This window comes from Ambystoma mexicanum, chromosome 10, assembly GCF_040938575.1.
Source record: "Ambystoma mexicanum isolate Mex_15411 chromosome 10, UKY_AmexF1_1, whole genome shotgun sequence".
Lineage (NCBI taxonomy): Eukaryota > Metazoa > Chordata > Amphibia > Caudata > Ambystomatidae > Ambystoma > Ambystoma mexicanum.
The window spans coordinates 1,186,786,713-1,186,803,368 of NC_090932.1; the positions used below are offsets into that span (position 1 = coordinate 1,186,786,713).

At 44.4% G+C, this 16,656-nt stretch overlaps 1 protein-coding gene across 1 annotated transcript in view; it reads right to left on the reverse strand.

The window, feature by feature from the left end:
* Nucleotides 1-5,530: 5,530 nt before the first annotated feature.
* Nucleotides 5,531-16,656, reverse strand: part of LOC138492163 (uncharacterized) — a 1,449,912-nt gene continuing 1,438,786 nt past the window's right edge. The window contains exon 27 of the mRNA XM_069619172.1: nt 5,531-9,858. Within this exon, the coding sequence (XP_069475273.1) occupies nt 9,792-9,858 (67 nt within the window). The 3' untranslated portion in view covers nt 5,531-9,791. The remainder of the gene's footprint in view (nt 9,859-16,656) is intronic.

A 16,656-nucleotide genomic window follows, 5' to 3' on the forward strand; every position in this document is an offset into this window, starting at 1 on the left:
AAAAAAGGATGGGCTAATCAGACTATTTAACGCCTTCAAAGAGTGAACCTGGCCTCCTGGGAGAAGTGAAGGAAGAGATTGGCCCACAAGACTAGAAGGTCAAAAAGGGCAATAGGAGCGAGGGGGAGGAACAGAGCAGGGTAGGGTGGGCTATAAAAGCCAGCAGAGGTCAGACATGGATTAAAGGAATTTGGGTGAAGTTGGGAGTAGAGCTGGTGGACCAAGAGACCGGACGGTGGAGAGTGCATGGTGGAGAAAAGACTGCTGAAGAGATTGTGGCCGTGGTGTGAGAGAGTGCAGGTAAGGAGTGACATAGTGTGACAATAGGGTGATGGAGAGGGAAGGTAGTAGTGGTGAGGGTGGAGAATAGAGGAAGGCAGGCAGTAGGAAGAGACAGGAGGAGAGAGTGAGCAAAGGTCGGGACACAGAGGGAGTAAACAGGTTGTTAAGATCAGAACACTGAAGAAGAAAGGTGATCAAAGAGTGTGGTGAGGCAAGAGTGTAGAGAGAGAAGACATGAGACAAGTGGAGGAGTGGAGATAGATAGAAGGGGAGAAGTAATACAAGGACTGGAGCGGAATAAGAGGAAGAGAGGGTGACTAATAAGATTGAGAGGGATGAGAGAGGAGATTGAGAAGTAATGATGGGAGGAGAGAGGAAGAGAGAGAGTGAGTCTGATAAGGGAGAGTGGAGAAAACCTTTGAAGTAGGGCATCTGAAGAAGCAGGAGAATGTCTTAGAAAGTCTAGAAGGGAGTTAGTCAGAGAAGGACACAGCTTTTACATTATCTGCAGTAGCTAAGCAACAAGAACATAATAGGAGTTGCAGTTCATTAGTACCTGGCGAGGGTCAATGAGCTTGTAAAGAGCAAGCTCATTGGCCCTTGCCCGGGCCTTACCCTCCCGACAAGGCTCGATGCACCACCGTGTCCCGGAGTTCTTTCCATGAGTGGCCATCATGGCTAGAGGGAAGGGACTATGTGTAGTCCCTTCGCCTCTTCCATGGCAGACATTTTTTTGGTTAGCTTTTTTTCAACATTGGTTTTAATGGCCACCATGGAAAGGGAGAAGAGACTACACATAGTCCCTTCTTCCCGATCCCTGGCAGACATTTTTCTTGCTTTTTTTTTCTCGAGTCAATAAATGGTTGCAGTGCCGTTTCTCGATTCAAGAAAAATTGCAATCAGCACTCCGGTACAATGTGCCGGAGTACTAATGGCAATAAGACCCTCGAGGGTGGCCATTACCGGTCAGGTAATGCCCCCAGGGCTCCATTAAAGACCTTGCTTCACTCGGTCTTCGAACTATTGCCCCCGGGGAATTACTTGACCGGTAATGGCCCCCCTCTTCAGGTCATATTGCCTAAATAGTGTAGTATAGGGAGACATGGTGGGGTTAGGGATACCTGGATGAGGCTGGAGGGAAGAGAGCCATAGGGGACCACCCTAGCCAGACTATCCCAAGTGTTCCAAATATACTTGCTGTTCAAATTAAATAAACACCTTAAAATCCATGACTCTAGTCTTTCTGTCTGAGAGGCCATATGGGACATCTATCAAACCCCTGCCTAATCCTCTATCGAAGAAGTCTGATTCCGAAAAGTAACCATGTCTGCTCTACTTTCAACATAAACCACCAGAACTATTGTACCTGGATCAATGATGATATTTGAAAGTGCTCAATCCGCTAAAAAGGCACAATATTCAGGTGATTCCGTTTATGTCCAAACTGTTTCAATCAGGCTTACTGAACACCAGCGGCTACATCAGGACCACGAGCTTGGATACAGTAAGTGTTCATAACCACATAGTCATAGGTAAGGTCATTGGAAGGACAAAACACCTTACACTCAGTCAACTTTGTCACTTTTGGGTGGTCACTCTAAGGCTCTGATTACTGGGACAGGTGCTCTGAGGTCTCACGAGGCAGCAAGAAGGCCACCGCTGAGCAGAATTTGCAAGCATAGCAATACATTAATTTAAGTGGTTTCATGTTCCTTGTACTCCCTTTCAAACACTCCAAACAGTCTCTAGCCTTCCAAACTGTTCAATGGGATCACTTCCGATTAAATCTTCACCAGCCTTCAAAATATTGCACATCCCCAATGCCCTCATTGGGTAAACCCCTGCAAAAAAACTGACGTCTCATTTCCTGGAAACTCAACAGGTTGAGATGAGGGCCTATCCAGGTACCTGAAATGGCAGTCTGCATATAATAATAATGTATGTCTTGTATAGCACTACACAAAAATAGGTCTCAGAGAACTGAAATAACAGAAGACATTATTATCCCACAGACTGGAACTTAATTTATTGACCTAAGAAGGATGAACGTCTGAGTTAACCTTTCCAGGATTTGAACCTGCCACAGCAGGTTGCGCACAGATATCAGTGGTGAGCGCTTAGGTCACTGTGCGATGTGACCGGCTATATCCTCAGTGTCATGTGCCCTTTTTTCGTCAAGCATTGGGACCGATGGAAATTGAGCCGCCATTACTTGTCCGTTACGTTTGACGCGTTCCTGGGCTGCGGTCTAGTCTTTTTCAACATGGCCTCCCACAGCTTATCTGTGCACAGTTGCCACCGTCTCGCCACATCCCAACTCTGTGTGTTTCTCTCCCTTGCTGTTGCCACGCTCCTGGTTATTTCCTTTGGCTTTGCTGAGCCCTGCTTTTCCTCGGCCCCTTGCCCCCCGCTCTCTCAGCTCCTTCTTTTTCGCCTTCCCTTTCTGCTCACTTCTCCTCTGGACCGCCCCGCAGTTCCGTCTGTTATCGCTCGCTTTCTCTCCTCTCCTCTTTCCGAGAGGCTTCAGTGTGTCTCCTCGGCTTCTCACTCCTCTCTCCTGTCTTTGCTCTCTGTTTCTCCTTCGCCAGTGTTCCCCATCTTCCACAAGGACACTCTCCTCTACTTCTGGGCCGCGGCGGACACTTTCTTACCTGCTCGGAGTTCCGTGTCTCGTTTTTGGATCACCGGCGCCCTTTCCGAGTACATCTCTGCTGCAAGAGGTTTCGTTTTTTTTTTGCCTAAGTGGCTTTTTCCCCTTTTTTGGCTGTCACGGTCCCGGGGCCCCTGGTTTCCGGAAATCCTCCGCAACCAGTGTGGCGTTGTTCCGTGGCAGACCGTATCTTCTAAAAAAGAAATCGTCAGCCAAAGAAAGAAGAAAGAAGACTTCCAAAGTTATCTCTTCAGGTGAAGAGGAGGGGGAGGTAACAGAACTAGAAAGTGATTTGGACATTAATGACAAACCCTCAATTTGTGACACCCAGGACAAGCGTGAATTGAGGCCCCTTCCAGGAAAGAAAGAGCAAAAGCAAATCATAAAGCAAATGATAAGAAGTGCAAAATATACGTTTTTCATAATGCATCTCATACAGTCGTAAACGTTCTTAAAACATAGGCTGCCCGGCATTAGCTGGTGGGAAAATCCTTCAATGCGGTAGGGCGAGCCACAGAGAACACGCTAAACATACTAAAGTTGTAACTGCACAGCTCACATCAAGGATGCTCCCAGATAGCCTGCACGTGAACTCTGGGCAGGACTACCTTATTAAGCCCACAGAGCTGGCGTCTGAGGGGGCCTACAACAATTGAATGGCAGCCATGAGCAGTTCCCAGGTGTGGATGGCATGAAAGGAGTAAGCAAAGTGCTCCAGAAAGGGGGGCAGCCTATCTTCCCAAAATGTTGAGGCTGAAATGTGGGGAATGAAAGAGGCAAAGAGCAGGTCGTGTGGGGGAGAGAGAACTAGAGAAGATGTGACTGAGGCTCAAGATAGCCCCTGACTGCCTTGTGAAGATGCATGAAAGTCCTCAAAAAGCTTGCATGGAGCTTCGGATGCCCCCCCCCCCCACCAACCCCCCCACCCCCGCCTTCTGTCCTACGTCCAGCTAGCAGTCCTGGATTACTCAGTGGGCACACTACGCACATGCTTAGAGGCCCCCAAAATAATGCACCCCAAAGGCCACACTGATAACAAGACCCATGTTCAAGGTTCTTTCAAATCCCATTCGAAGACCTTGCATGGACACCAAACAAGACCTGCACCCAACCATTAGTACGGCCCACTAAAATGCAATGGCAGCAACATCTCGGCTGCTCACTTGAAAGTGGTGATCTCTGTCTACACTCTACACATAAGTGTACATTTGCTAAATATGATTTATGCCAAACCACTGTTTTCTATTGTTGCCTGTGGTAACCCTGTAATGTGTATTACCTGCTATCCAGCGCCCAGATACCTACGGGTTTGGCGTGCGCTACTAATGTTGAATAAATAAGTAAATAAATAGATAACCATGGTTTCTGCAAATGCAGATGTTAATCTCATGTTTCATTAGCTAGTTGCATCCCCGGTTGCAGCCATAATTCCACTCGCTTGTTAGCAATTACTGACTGAAAGCTGAATATTTTGATCTGAGCTTTGTTGGACTGTTAACATGCTCTTAATCCACAAGGCATTATGCCGAGTTGCTGACTTGCCCAGGGTCACCAGCAGTACTTTGTGTACACTGTTGACCTTACACTTCTTCCAGGTTACAAACTGCGACCTGAGGGGCGATACCTAGAATAACAAGATCGAAATTACAAGTTCCAGCGTGCAAACTGCTGTTGCAGACTTGTCTCTGCAAATGAGGTGGTCCTCCTGGAGTGGCAATTACAGCTGCAATTGCCATTAGTTTGCTAGTAGCTAGTTTAGAACTGTAACATATGACAGCTGGATTCAGTAGGAATTGAATTCAGGAGTTATTTGCCCTAATCTGCAACAACACCAGACTGAGCAATGACAATTACAGTGGCATGTGCTAATAAAGAGTTGCTGCAACATTTCAGAATGGGATGCATGCAGCTTGCCCTGTGTAGGTAGATTGTGAACAGAAGGGTCTGTGCAGATGTGAGAGCAACTTTTCTATTCTCCACATAAATGTCACTGACTTAAGTAGAAAGATGTGTGCGGTAGAGGTTTTCCTGCAGCATGCACTATGTGCCAGTGCCATAACACAAAATGAGGGGGGGTCCAGTGAGGTATGCAGAGCCCCCTCATCCCCACAAGCTCTTCCAATACGCCTATTGCCTGTCACAGACTCTTGGGTTGGAATGAGCACCAGTAATGCCACATGATCACCATGATTGTGTTGTTGCAGCTGTGTGATGCGGTCCGTGCTTGGCGAAAGATGGAAGGTTTTGAATCAAAAGTTAGATATTATACCTAACGTAGAAGCAAGAGGGAGTGGACCTGGTTCGTGCCACCGAAATGTTCCAGCTTCCATTGTGTGCAACCAGTAACATTATTATGCACGTGGCAGTAGTGGAGGTGGTTTTTGGTGCAAGGGATTGGGTGGCTCCTGATGGGGGCATTTGCATTGCAGATGATTCAAGGTCAGTGGTGGCAGGTGAATATCCTTAGTGTAGAGGCATTAACATCTTCCACAAATTAGCGCAAGCAGTCATGCATAACAAGAGAACAATAGGTGATGTAGGGGGAAATCAGATGTTTCTCCTGAGAACATGTTTAAAGTAATCTGTTGAAATGGTGCATCCTTTGGCATATTTTATTTAGACAAATTGTTCAAAATGTCAGACGAATTACAATTGGTTGTCCAAAGTAATGCATGAAACAATCTAGTAGATGCCATGTCACCAACATGAACATTTGACAATATTTTAATGATGCTTGAGTACAAGTGAGGCATTTGCAGGCATTGCCACTGTAAGTAATTTGTATGCAGCTGTCCCACAATATACCTCAGCATTGCCAGAGTAAATCATTGCATGTAGTTGAGTCCATAATACATGCCAGCATTCCTAGTGTAAACCAATTTGATTTTATGGTCACAATCTATGTCGTTATGGTCACTGTAAACCATGTTGATGAAGCTGCAGATACAATCTATTCCAAAATTCTCCATGTAGCAAATTGGATGATGTTGCACAATCACTATACACAGGCATTGTCACTACAAGTAACTTCCATGATATAGCTCTCTGTTTCCAAACACACGGATGTATTGCACACAGCCACACATCACTGACACAGTAAATAAGAAGCAAAAAATCATGGACATGTGCAGGCTTGAACTCTGCCAGTGCAAGAAGGAAAGAACCAGAAGAAATGCCTCTGTCTATGACCCCATACTCTGGAACTTCATCCACGTCAAAACACCAGATGTAGCCCCTGACTTGTACATTTCAGGAGGGAACAAAAGACCCTCTTCTACAAGGAATGTTTTTTTTCTAACTGTCTAGGTCCATACACCATCCACTCTCCAGCTAATCTAAGAGTGGGCAATCTGCCCCCCTCGTTTCCTCTCCTCGTTGCTTGACGATCCCTTGGTGCCAAAATGCCCGCCTTCCTCGCCCCAGTTGCTAGCTTCCCACTTCTTTGTATTGATCTTTTGTGATCTGCTTCCTTCCCCCTGTGATTTTTAAAGTGTTCCATTGCTTCCAGAGCTAGGGCCATGCTTATTAAATGCCTTAGTGCCATAGTAATACTACTAATAATCACAAGAATACCAATCATGAGACACTGAGACACTGCACAGATGTATTATGGGTCACTCAGCATTATCTCGGTTGGCCTGTTTTGCATCCGGCCTAGATATTGTTAATATGTTCATACATTTCTCTGGCTTAGTTTGTAAATTACTCGATTTTCATAAGTAAAATATTCTCTGGCTAAGTATTTAAACAATTCAACATGTTAGTAAATCTCCTTCATTTTGTAAATAAATCTGCTATGGGAAAAGGAATGGGAAAAAATGGCACAATAGCTCCTGGTTGCTTTGCATGAAAATCAAAGAGCATTTTGGGAACATAAAAATGGTCATGAAGTTTATATTTAACACGTCTGTGATAATGATGTAAAGATGCAACTATTCTGAGCACACAAAACACACTGGGCTTAGACATACTTTTCTTTTGGGCCTGTTGCTTGTGCAGAGCAGAAAATTATTTCTTTTGCTCGTTGGACTTAGACACAATGTCATTGGTGATGAATGGTCTGTTTTGGAGGCCTCCCGGGTTGTGGGGGCCCCTGCTACACCTGTACACAATGCTCATTTGGCAGCTGCCTTCTTTTTGCAGGGCAACCTGGGTTAGCAATCAGCGTGTTAAACCTTGGCGGCCATCTTTCAGAAGGAAATATCTCACTTTTCACTCACTCAGAGTGCCACTTCTCTAACAATGAATATATAGACATCATGTAAATGTTGATGGCAGTAGGGTTATTGAAAACCCAGAGTTTACAAATGTTTGTAACTTGTGAATGGTCCTTTGTCTTAAAAACATGACTGGTGTACCAAAGACCAGAGACACCCCATCTATTGCTTTCCCTTAGACAACCCTTTCATGCAGTTTCCTCTCCCACTTTTGCTAAATGCGTCTGATGGGTCTTGGCACAAACCAAGGTGGGCATTTCTTTCCCTATGGCTCATTTATCTAGCTTCTGCCATTTTAGGCAGGTGAACGGTGTAGTGCAGAAATGGCAGGATTCAAACCAACATCTGCAGGTTGCACACAGACCTTGATGTGAGTTAAGTTACGGAACTATCTGACCAGTTAATAAGAAATTGAAACAACTACAAAACAAGTAGCTTCTGATGTCCCCATTTTTGGCAGAGTACTGTCCCCTTAACCGGGCATATGGTGTGCGCGAGCAGTGCTGCTGTTTGTCAGAGCAGTTCAACCACCCACCAGCCTATGATTCCTTGCTACCACCAACGAAGAACTAAATGGTTGTGGAGAAACGGTATTGCCACCAAAATATGCCAAAAGCAAATGAGAGGGACGCTGCTACAAAGTCTAGTTGTCCTTTTACAACTGGTCCCTACTGGATTCACTTGCTTGCATGCATATCGCTTTTGGGATTCTTCTGATCTGCGAGGGAGATTATCCAGGTTTTATGTGTAAATTGGGAATTGGAGCGCTGGCGTGTTCATGATTCAGGGGGTGTTTATGTGTAAAGAACTCTCCCTTTATTTTCCAATGGGCATCTGTAACCCAAAGTCAAAAAATCCAAACCTAGATAAAGTGCCTGTGACATTTTCTCAACACCTAGAGGGTGTTACAGGATGAGAAAGGACTGAAGTTGCTGTGACCTGGGTATCATAGAAAGTGATAGAGGACATTTCATTCATCAAAGAGGATAAGGCACGCCCGCTGGGGTCAGTGAAGACGTTTTGATAGGACATAGTAGCAAATGCATCCTGGGAAGAAGGCGGATCACAAGGAGAAAGCAGTTACCAATCGTTAGCCAATCAGGGATGTTCCGCCTATCAAACTATGGAGTGATCTTCCAGAGGAAATCTGACGATACTAGTTTCCCAGAACCCATGGGAATTTCCCAGGTCTACACTAGGCAGTCGTAATGGCCCTTAAGTGGCAGGAACCAATTCCCTCCCGCAAAGGACAGTATGGGGATGCATTTTGCCCGTGTTACTGCTCAAAGACAGTTGATGCATTTGGATCTATGTGAATTTAACGAAAAAATGTATTATTGAAAACAATTTCACGAAACGAAAATACCGGACAAAAAATACCTATTTTTTTATTTATTTTTATTTACGTGGTCGCCCCCAAGTCTGTATTTTTCTATGATTATAAACGGACCCCAACACCCCCATACATATTTTTAATAAAAATGCAGTTTTTTTCTCAGTATTTTCTATTAAAAAAATTATTCGTTAACATTTATTCGTTATTATTACTGGGCACCGATGCACTTTCGCTATGCTTGCTCGTGTTCCGGGAAATGAGCATTGCATCGCATTCATATTGCAAATTTGAAGGGAAAAAGCTCACACAGGTATTTGGAATGTGCATGCGGGACCGCACTTCGAGGTGCAGTGGTATGTTCCAGTGCTGAGACGCAAATCATTCAATCAACTGAGCATGCTCAGGCTAAACACAAGTCTGTGAGAGAGCATGCACTGCTCTCGCTTTGGGCAGGCCACCAACTATGCCTTCATTTATATCTGAATAATGATTTCCCAATTCAGGGGCATCAGCTCTATCTTAACGTATTGCAAAGGTTCTTCACATTTGCTGTATAGAGATTTCTTTACCGTGATGCTCTAGCTCGACTTGCTATAATTGAAAAAGAAGAGTATTGCAACCTATGTATATAGTGCAGCTGCACAAGATGTCATTCTTTCTCAGTTATTGGTATCCCACTAAAAGTGGTCATGCGCAGCTCAGTGGGGTCGAGCCGGTTATTTTGGCCTGTCTCAATGGCCTACAGCGGGGGAAGAGCATTGAACATATGGACCTTAACACCAGCTGGCTGTGCCGTAGTTTGACATACACTGCCCCTGAGCTAGACCTGAAACATTGTGATGGCAATACATTGGAGACATTTTGAAATTAAAATGGCCACCCACACCATGAAGTGGCTGTGATGCTGCCGGCCTCTGAAGGTCTGAGGAGACAGGAGGGCCATCTTACCAGTTCCAAGTGACCATATTCCTGGAGCCGTTTTCTGAAACCCTAAAGACGTCATTAAACCAGCAACTCACACACTTGGCACAGTACACTGGAATGTTGGCTGTACATTATGGACAAAGTATAAAATGCACTGCTTTCTCCTCAAATAAAACACAGTAGGTGGAACAGTCTGAAGGACACACCTTGTGTCAACGTAAACAAGTCCCCCACGCTGAAAGTCTGGGCAGTTATGACCTCTGGCTGGCTCCGAGGCACTGGGTGGTTGTTGCCACAGAAGACATATTTGAAATGAGTTGGTTTCCCTCAGAGGTTCCTGGGTGAGGTCCTGGATCTTCTTGTTATGTTTTGACGCACGTGGTTAGAAGCTTTCTGTGGTTTTCTCCAGAGTGTGTAATGCCATTGTGGGTTCGTAGCTTTTCTGTTTCCTGGAAAGAAAAGAACAGAAATGATTACAGAGCAGCTAAGCAGTGACTGCGATTGCGGTTTATTCCCTTTTTTCTGAGCAAAATACTGGGAAGAGAGGTCGGAACAGGAGCAGGAGAGCAGCACTGGAAAAGAGACTTTCGAGCTGCGTCAGAGAGGTCAAATGCATGGACGTCCTGAACTATGTCAGTGAGGTCGGAACTGAGTCATGGAAGTCAGAATCTAGGTAGGGAGCAGAGAAGCCAGAATCTGGGCAGGGCAATCATTCGATGCAGGAGAAGTACTGCTGGGTGAAGCGCAGCTGTCAGTGTGTTGTATCCAGGCTTGAGCAGGACTGTGTATGCTTGCCTGGATCCATTTCATGCTTGCAAGAAAGCCTGGACAAGCCCAGCGCACGAGCTGTTGAGTAGCACCAGGCCCCTCTCTTCACAGCAGGTGTGCACGCTGCCATGAACCTCTAATAAATCCTGGCCTCGTATAAGAGACTGGGTGCCAATTACAGAGTGAGAAGAGACCCACCCAAAAGGCCCGGTTGTGCCGATATCGTAAATAACGTTAAAAAAGGAGGGGACAGGTAAAATCTGTGTATTCATCCCTTAGGATTGACGAGTACAGAATATGATATGATAGGTTATTTATATCGAACCTGTGTTTCTCCGCGTCGTCTTGCTTCCAGGGCGAGCACGTTGCCACTGAGCTATCCTCCCGAAATAGAAGGATCTAATCTCGTAGTGTTATCATGTGCCGAGTCCTGCAGAGCATGCGGTGGATCCTTGCTGCTGTAGGGTGCGTGAATCAGAAGATAACTGAGTCGTGTAAGGAGTTCAGGTCCCTACCGGCAGGTTTCCCACTAAAGCACCGGTACCGTTACTAACAGTGCCAGTGCTTCAGGGTTCCCATTGCCATGGAGTCCGATCAAGCTCCATGGGAAAGGGAACTTACTGTACCACTGCCGTCTGTGATATCCCGGTAGCACCAGCACGTCAGGTGGCGGTAACAATATTACGAGGTTCCCGGCAACTTCATAATGAGGCCCACTATTATTTGGTTAGTTGATCCTGAGATTTACTATCATGGCAGACACAGATGTTTCAAGGCATAGAACCTGTGCTGCGAGGCATAATCTGCATTGAGACACCACCACTGTTGCAAAGGGAGATGGGTAAACACTTGCAGGGGGGATGTTGGACTTTAAGCAAGCCGATCGGAGCTGGAACACTAAAGTCTAATGTTGGACAAATACGCTAGATGGATGCATTGATGTTAAATGTGTCCCAGGAAATGATGGCTGCAACATGGCATCTGCGTGAGAACTAATTCAGGGAAATATGACCCAAATCCTAAGGGCTGGGCCCTGCTCATATTTTAGCTGCACAGTAAAGGGCTCGAACTCCGCATATGTATTCGGGTAAAGTATTGCAAAGGCAGAAGAGAAAACACAATACATTGGGCCTCATTACACGGTAGGCGGTAAGGGTTTACCGGTACCGGTAAGGGCACCGGTACCGGTCAACCTTTACCGCCTTACTACGAGGTCCCTTTGCGGGACCCGACCTTAATGGCTGGTGTAGACCAGCCGTTAAAGTTGGGACCTGCAAAGGGACCTTGGCACTAATTACGGTAGCGCAATTTGCGGTACCGTAATTAGCTCCATCCCCATTCCCATTGAGCCCTATGAGGCAAAAATGGGAATGGGGAAGGGCCATGGAGAAAGGGGGAATTACCGCCCCGCCAACCTTGGAATGGTGTGTTAATTTCCCTTTTCTCCATGGTGGTACCGGTATGGTGCTGGCGGCAACCATGGTGCTAATAGCACCACGGTTTACCACATAACGTGTAATGAGGCCCATTCTCTTCATCAACATTGGTTATGATGGAACTTATGTTTCCTCTGAATATGTTTTGACTTGGAAATATGCCATCCCCAAGACTGGGACCCTGGACATGCTTTACATTCGTTTACTGTGCCAAGGGGAGCCCAACGAGAGTGACATCAGGACAGTAACAACCCTGTAAGGAATACATGGTTCTGCCACATCCTTGTTGCTCAGTCAACAGATGTTCCTCCCTCAGATGGGCCAAGAACAGTATGAGGTAACTCAGATGTGGATGAGTGGCAAGGGACCTGCGCATGAAATGCAGCCTACATTAGAACCAACCTTAATACGTAAGGGTTCTCTTGTGCCTTTGAATTACTGTACCCGGATGCATCATTGAAAGATATCCAAAGAGAGGCTGGAATAAAGGTGGAAAGGAGGATCTCGGACATGATACAGAGAAGACTATGCTATCCAAAGACAGAATGAACAGCGATCTTCCCAACAATACTCAATTGCTGAGGCATGAAAGTCACCATACTATGCATACAGAGAACCTCTTCCCCCATAAGCGGACACATGGAAAAGGCTTTGCTGCTCTCTCATTAGTGGAGAGAGCTATACATTTCTAAAGTGGCGTATTCCCTGCTCTCTCCTTGTATTACAGCATCCATTGGGGGACTGTAATTAGCTCCCTCAAACGCCAAGCAGGAACCACCGGTACATGTATGCGTTGAGACGGATCTGGAGGTTGCTCTGCCGTGCACTCCCTGTCTGCCTCCTCCTGATTTCCTGGCCCTTCTCCCTGCTCCCTCACCCACCGCAGGCATAATCCGGACTCACCTATTACTCTTCCCGTATGCTGCCATTACATCGCTACTGCCTCGTCCAATAACCAACCTTGGGAAACCAGAGGGGGCTTGCTCCTACCTGCCTATATTCGGTCTCACGGCAGCCATGTTAGACTGGCCATGCTTCCCTTTCATTAAAGGTGCATGTCTCCTCTGTGCGCCAACTCATCATGGAAACTCCTTTTTCCCCAAGGCTCCTATACTGTAAGCAGTCAGGGTGACATGCTAGTGTGTGAATACTGTCTCAGTCTGGGGCCATACATGACAGTAACGGCTCTGAAAGCTCGCAGAGGCATTTGCTGAGCCCAGGACTGCCAGGCTGGGGCTGGGAGGTTATTACCGACTGTGACCGCCCTTAATGCTGCAATACCCCAACAACCCTGAGAAATGAATAAAAGCAATAACCGACTGCCTAGCTAAACAACAGGCATACTTACTGGCTCTAAGATAACTGAAGTACCTATTGTGGGTCTAAAATATGATGAATGATGAATGAGGTAGCAGTGTGGAAAGGGCCTGAATATCCAGAATAAAACAAATACACTAAACAAAATAATCTAATAGAACCTAGAACTGCTAATAATGACCACCTCTTTCAGAATTTAGTTTATAGAGAATTATTTTATTAGCCCTGTTCCTTCCACAGAAGTCAGACACTATTATTACAAAATGCTCCATGGGGTGGCGCTTACAAAGTTATTCCCAATCAACTATAACCAAGGAATATATTCAATGCACAAAATCACCTCACAAATATACAGTTATAAAAGACAATCTGCAAACGCACTACTAGTTCATACACAAACCAATAAGGATTGTGTTGAACCCAGAGACACCCAACATGTTTCTTTACTTATTGTTATCGGAAACTCTTCAAGGTGGATCATTCTATTATCCAAACATTTCAACCCTCGATGCACGCCTCCGAAAAAGTAGACACATGACGCAAATGACACACTGACTTCAACAAAAACCTGAATCACTGAGCAGTGATGACTATTTTCTCTCTACAAATAGTGTAGAACCGCATTTCACCCTGTCCTAGTTCCATAATGCTGCCTGTTTTCCTTCACATGGGATCGAATCAGAAATCTGTTTCCTGTGTATGTCCAGAAAACAAAATAAGGTCCCCTGCTCCAACCATCGGGGACATTTGGGGTAAGGGTGTTTCCTGTTCTCTTTCTCCTCACCCCAAGGTCATCACCCTCTTCCAACCCTTGAGGTCTTCCTATATGTGATGAGTGGGATAAATGTGCATTTTAAGAATGAGCTTGCTCTTAAAGAAAACTAATATTAAATACAATGAATTCCTCGGGGACTGAGGCAGACTTGCCTGTAGCAGGATAGGGAGACTGAATCTCTGGCAAGGAGATGTGACCCAGGCATGGAACATCAAGACAGGGGCGGTGAGGTAGAAGATGCAGGGCGAAGTGACTGATATCAGGGAGAAAGTAAGAGAGGTACTTCTGTATCAGATCAAACACTACTAACTGTACCCCATTCGCCGATTAAAATTATTAAACCTATGCAAATTTTCACCACTGTTTTAGAAGAGTCATCTCTAGACTCTGATGTGATGACAAATGAATGTCAAAAAACAACACAAATTTCACTATTGGAGAATGCTACATTGGCTGAATGTAGAGATCTTGAAAGTTCAAGAGTTTTGATTATGACTGATTATGCACAGGCTTGTTCCATGGATTCAACAAGACAAGATGAGGAGATCTCTTTTTTGCAACCTACCCCTCGTCGATGTCAAACCTCAAATAAGAAACGACAACCAACTGTATCTTTACCGAATCCTGTCTTATTAGAAGTTACCTTGGGGGCTATTAATACTACTATGGCTACTCTATTTAAGCTTTTTAATTCCTTAGATCAGAAGTTAGCTATCCAAACCGACAAGTTAAATCATATAAGTGATTGGATGAGAGACACTTCACTTAAATGTTCTAAAGAGCTTTCTTTGGTAAATCTGGAGCAAAGAATTGTACAGCTTGAATCCAACTGGTCAGCTTATCAAGGTTCAAATGTACACTCAGGACCATCTATTTTTCAGTGTATATTTCACTTACAAAGTATGATCCAAGACTCTCTAATAATTACGCCAGCCTTACCAATGTTTACTAAAATTATTCGTCCTATTGAATGTGTTGATGAAGAAGACACAGCAAATCCTAACAAATCTTGGATTAGTATTGATTCTCCTGTGAGAACTGAGGGTCAATCTATACCATGTCAATCACGTGGCGACACCATCCAAAATGCACAAAAGGTGGGAGGCTCTTTGTTAAATAATAGAAAAGTAAAATTGTTGTCATCCAAAGTTATACAAAGAAATAAAAAAGCTCTATCAGAGTTAAAAAAAATACCGCAAATATCTCTTTCGTCAGATGTCACCACATCTCTTACTCACAGTACTGTTGGCTTGCCAGTTATAGGCAATGAGATAACTAATAACGACTTTGTCGATATAACCAGCAATGCGCGTGTAGATGAAGCTTTGCAAGACATCCCTCCTCCCTCTCACGTTGTTCCCTCTCATAGGATCCCAACAGAAGTTCCCAAGCCATCCCCCAATTATGATCCTTTGAATGAGCTGGTCCTTCTTTTAACATCTAAACCTGATAACATACAGACAAAACAATTTTGTCCGATTGCACAAACGACACTAGCTGTCCAAAATGATGTCGTTTCGACAGGTACGGCCAAGGTATCCCTTCCTCTCGCTCCGATAGCGAAAGTAAAAGACTGTTTAACTGCTTTAAGAACTGCAGTGGATTCCTATTTACTTAATAGAATATCTGAAGTGCTACCTGAAGCTCCACATGTCTTTGAACATCCCCCTCATATACATAATGTTAATAAAATCCCGCAAAATGAGGCTCGAGTTTTCAAAAACAGATCTGATAATTGTACCAAAATCATGCCTCTTTCTTCTAATATGCAACACCTTCGAGATCAATCTAAAGATAGAAACAGGAGTAACATGAATATACATAATGGCAGTAATAAACGCTACATAAATGACGATAGTGCTGCATTTTCAAAGAAACTTAACCAGTATCATACTCTGATCCTGAAATTTCGTGATGGGTCCTTCCCAAAATATGATTTATGTTGTGCCAGTGTCTTCAACATATTTGGAGATATAGAGGGACTGCAAACCATTTCCTCATCAGATGTGGACAAAGTTGAGTTTCTTTGTGACAAGAACCTTTCCATCGTTAGGCTTTGGATAAAGTCTGGTATTGTTCGTAATACACTATGGCATGCCAGAATGGAATTGTTTAATATGGGTTTCTTGTTAGCCCAAGACCCAGCATGCCAGCAATCTGAGGAGACCGATGGAAATAAGTCTATTGGTGGCACAAATTCCGAACCCTCATGTGCCTGCAATTATTGCATCAATCACTCGTCATCGGATCCCAATGTGGGACCCAATATCTGTTCGTAACCACGAGCAACCATCTCCACCAATACTCTTTCACTTGCTAGTTGGAATACCAGAGGTTACTCTCATTTGCAGTGGAATTTAGATAATGGTTTGAATAGTTATGATATTGTGGCCCTACAAGAAACATGGTTATTAAACCCTCCCATATGGGACGATCATGAGATTAGTTTACTACCAGCAGCGCATGGTGGTAAAGGTAGACCCACAGCCGGGTTGTTAGTAGCAGTGAAAGTGAGCAGGGGATTGAAAATCTTCCCCTGGCAAACACCAAATAAATTCATCCAATTGGTTAAGATTATTTTCAACTCACAGACATATGCACTTATTAATCTTTATAGAAACCCGGTAGGCATCACTGATGATAGATTTTATGATGCCCTTTCCTGTATTTTTGAACTTATCTCAAATCAAATTAATATTGCTGGAATATTGTTAATGGGTGCTTTGAATTTTTCCTGTTTCTATTCAAATAAGAGGAATTGGATTCGAGAAGGTGCAAGATGGAATTCCTTTATGGAAGATAATAGTTTAAGGTTGATAAATGGTGCAGTTACAGGTGATATTCCACCTATGAATACTTGGGAAAGAGGCTCCTCCAAATCTACCATCGACTATATCTTTGTATCAAACTCCATATTTACGAACACTAACAAATTTGTGATAATCAAACAG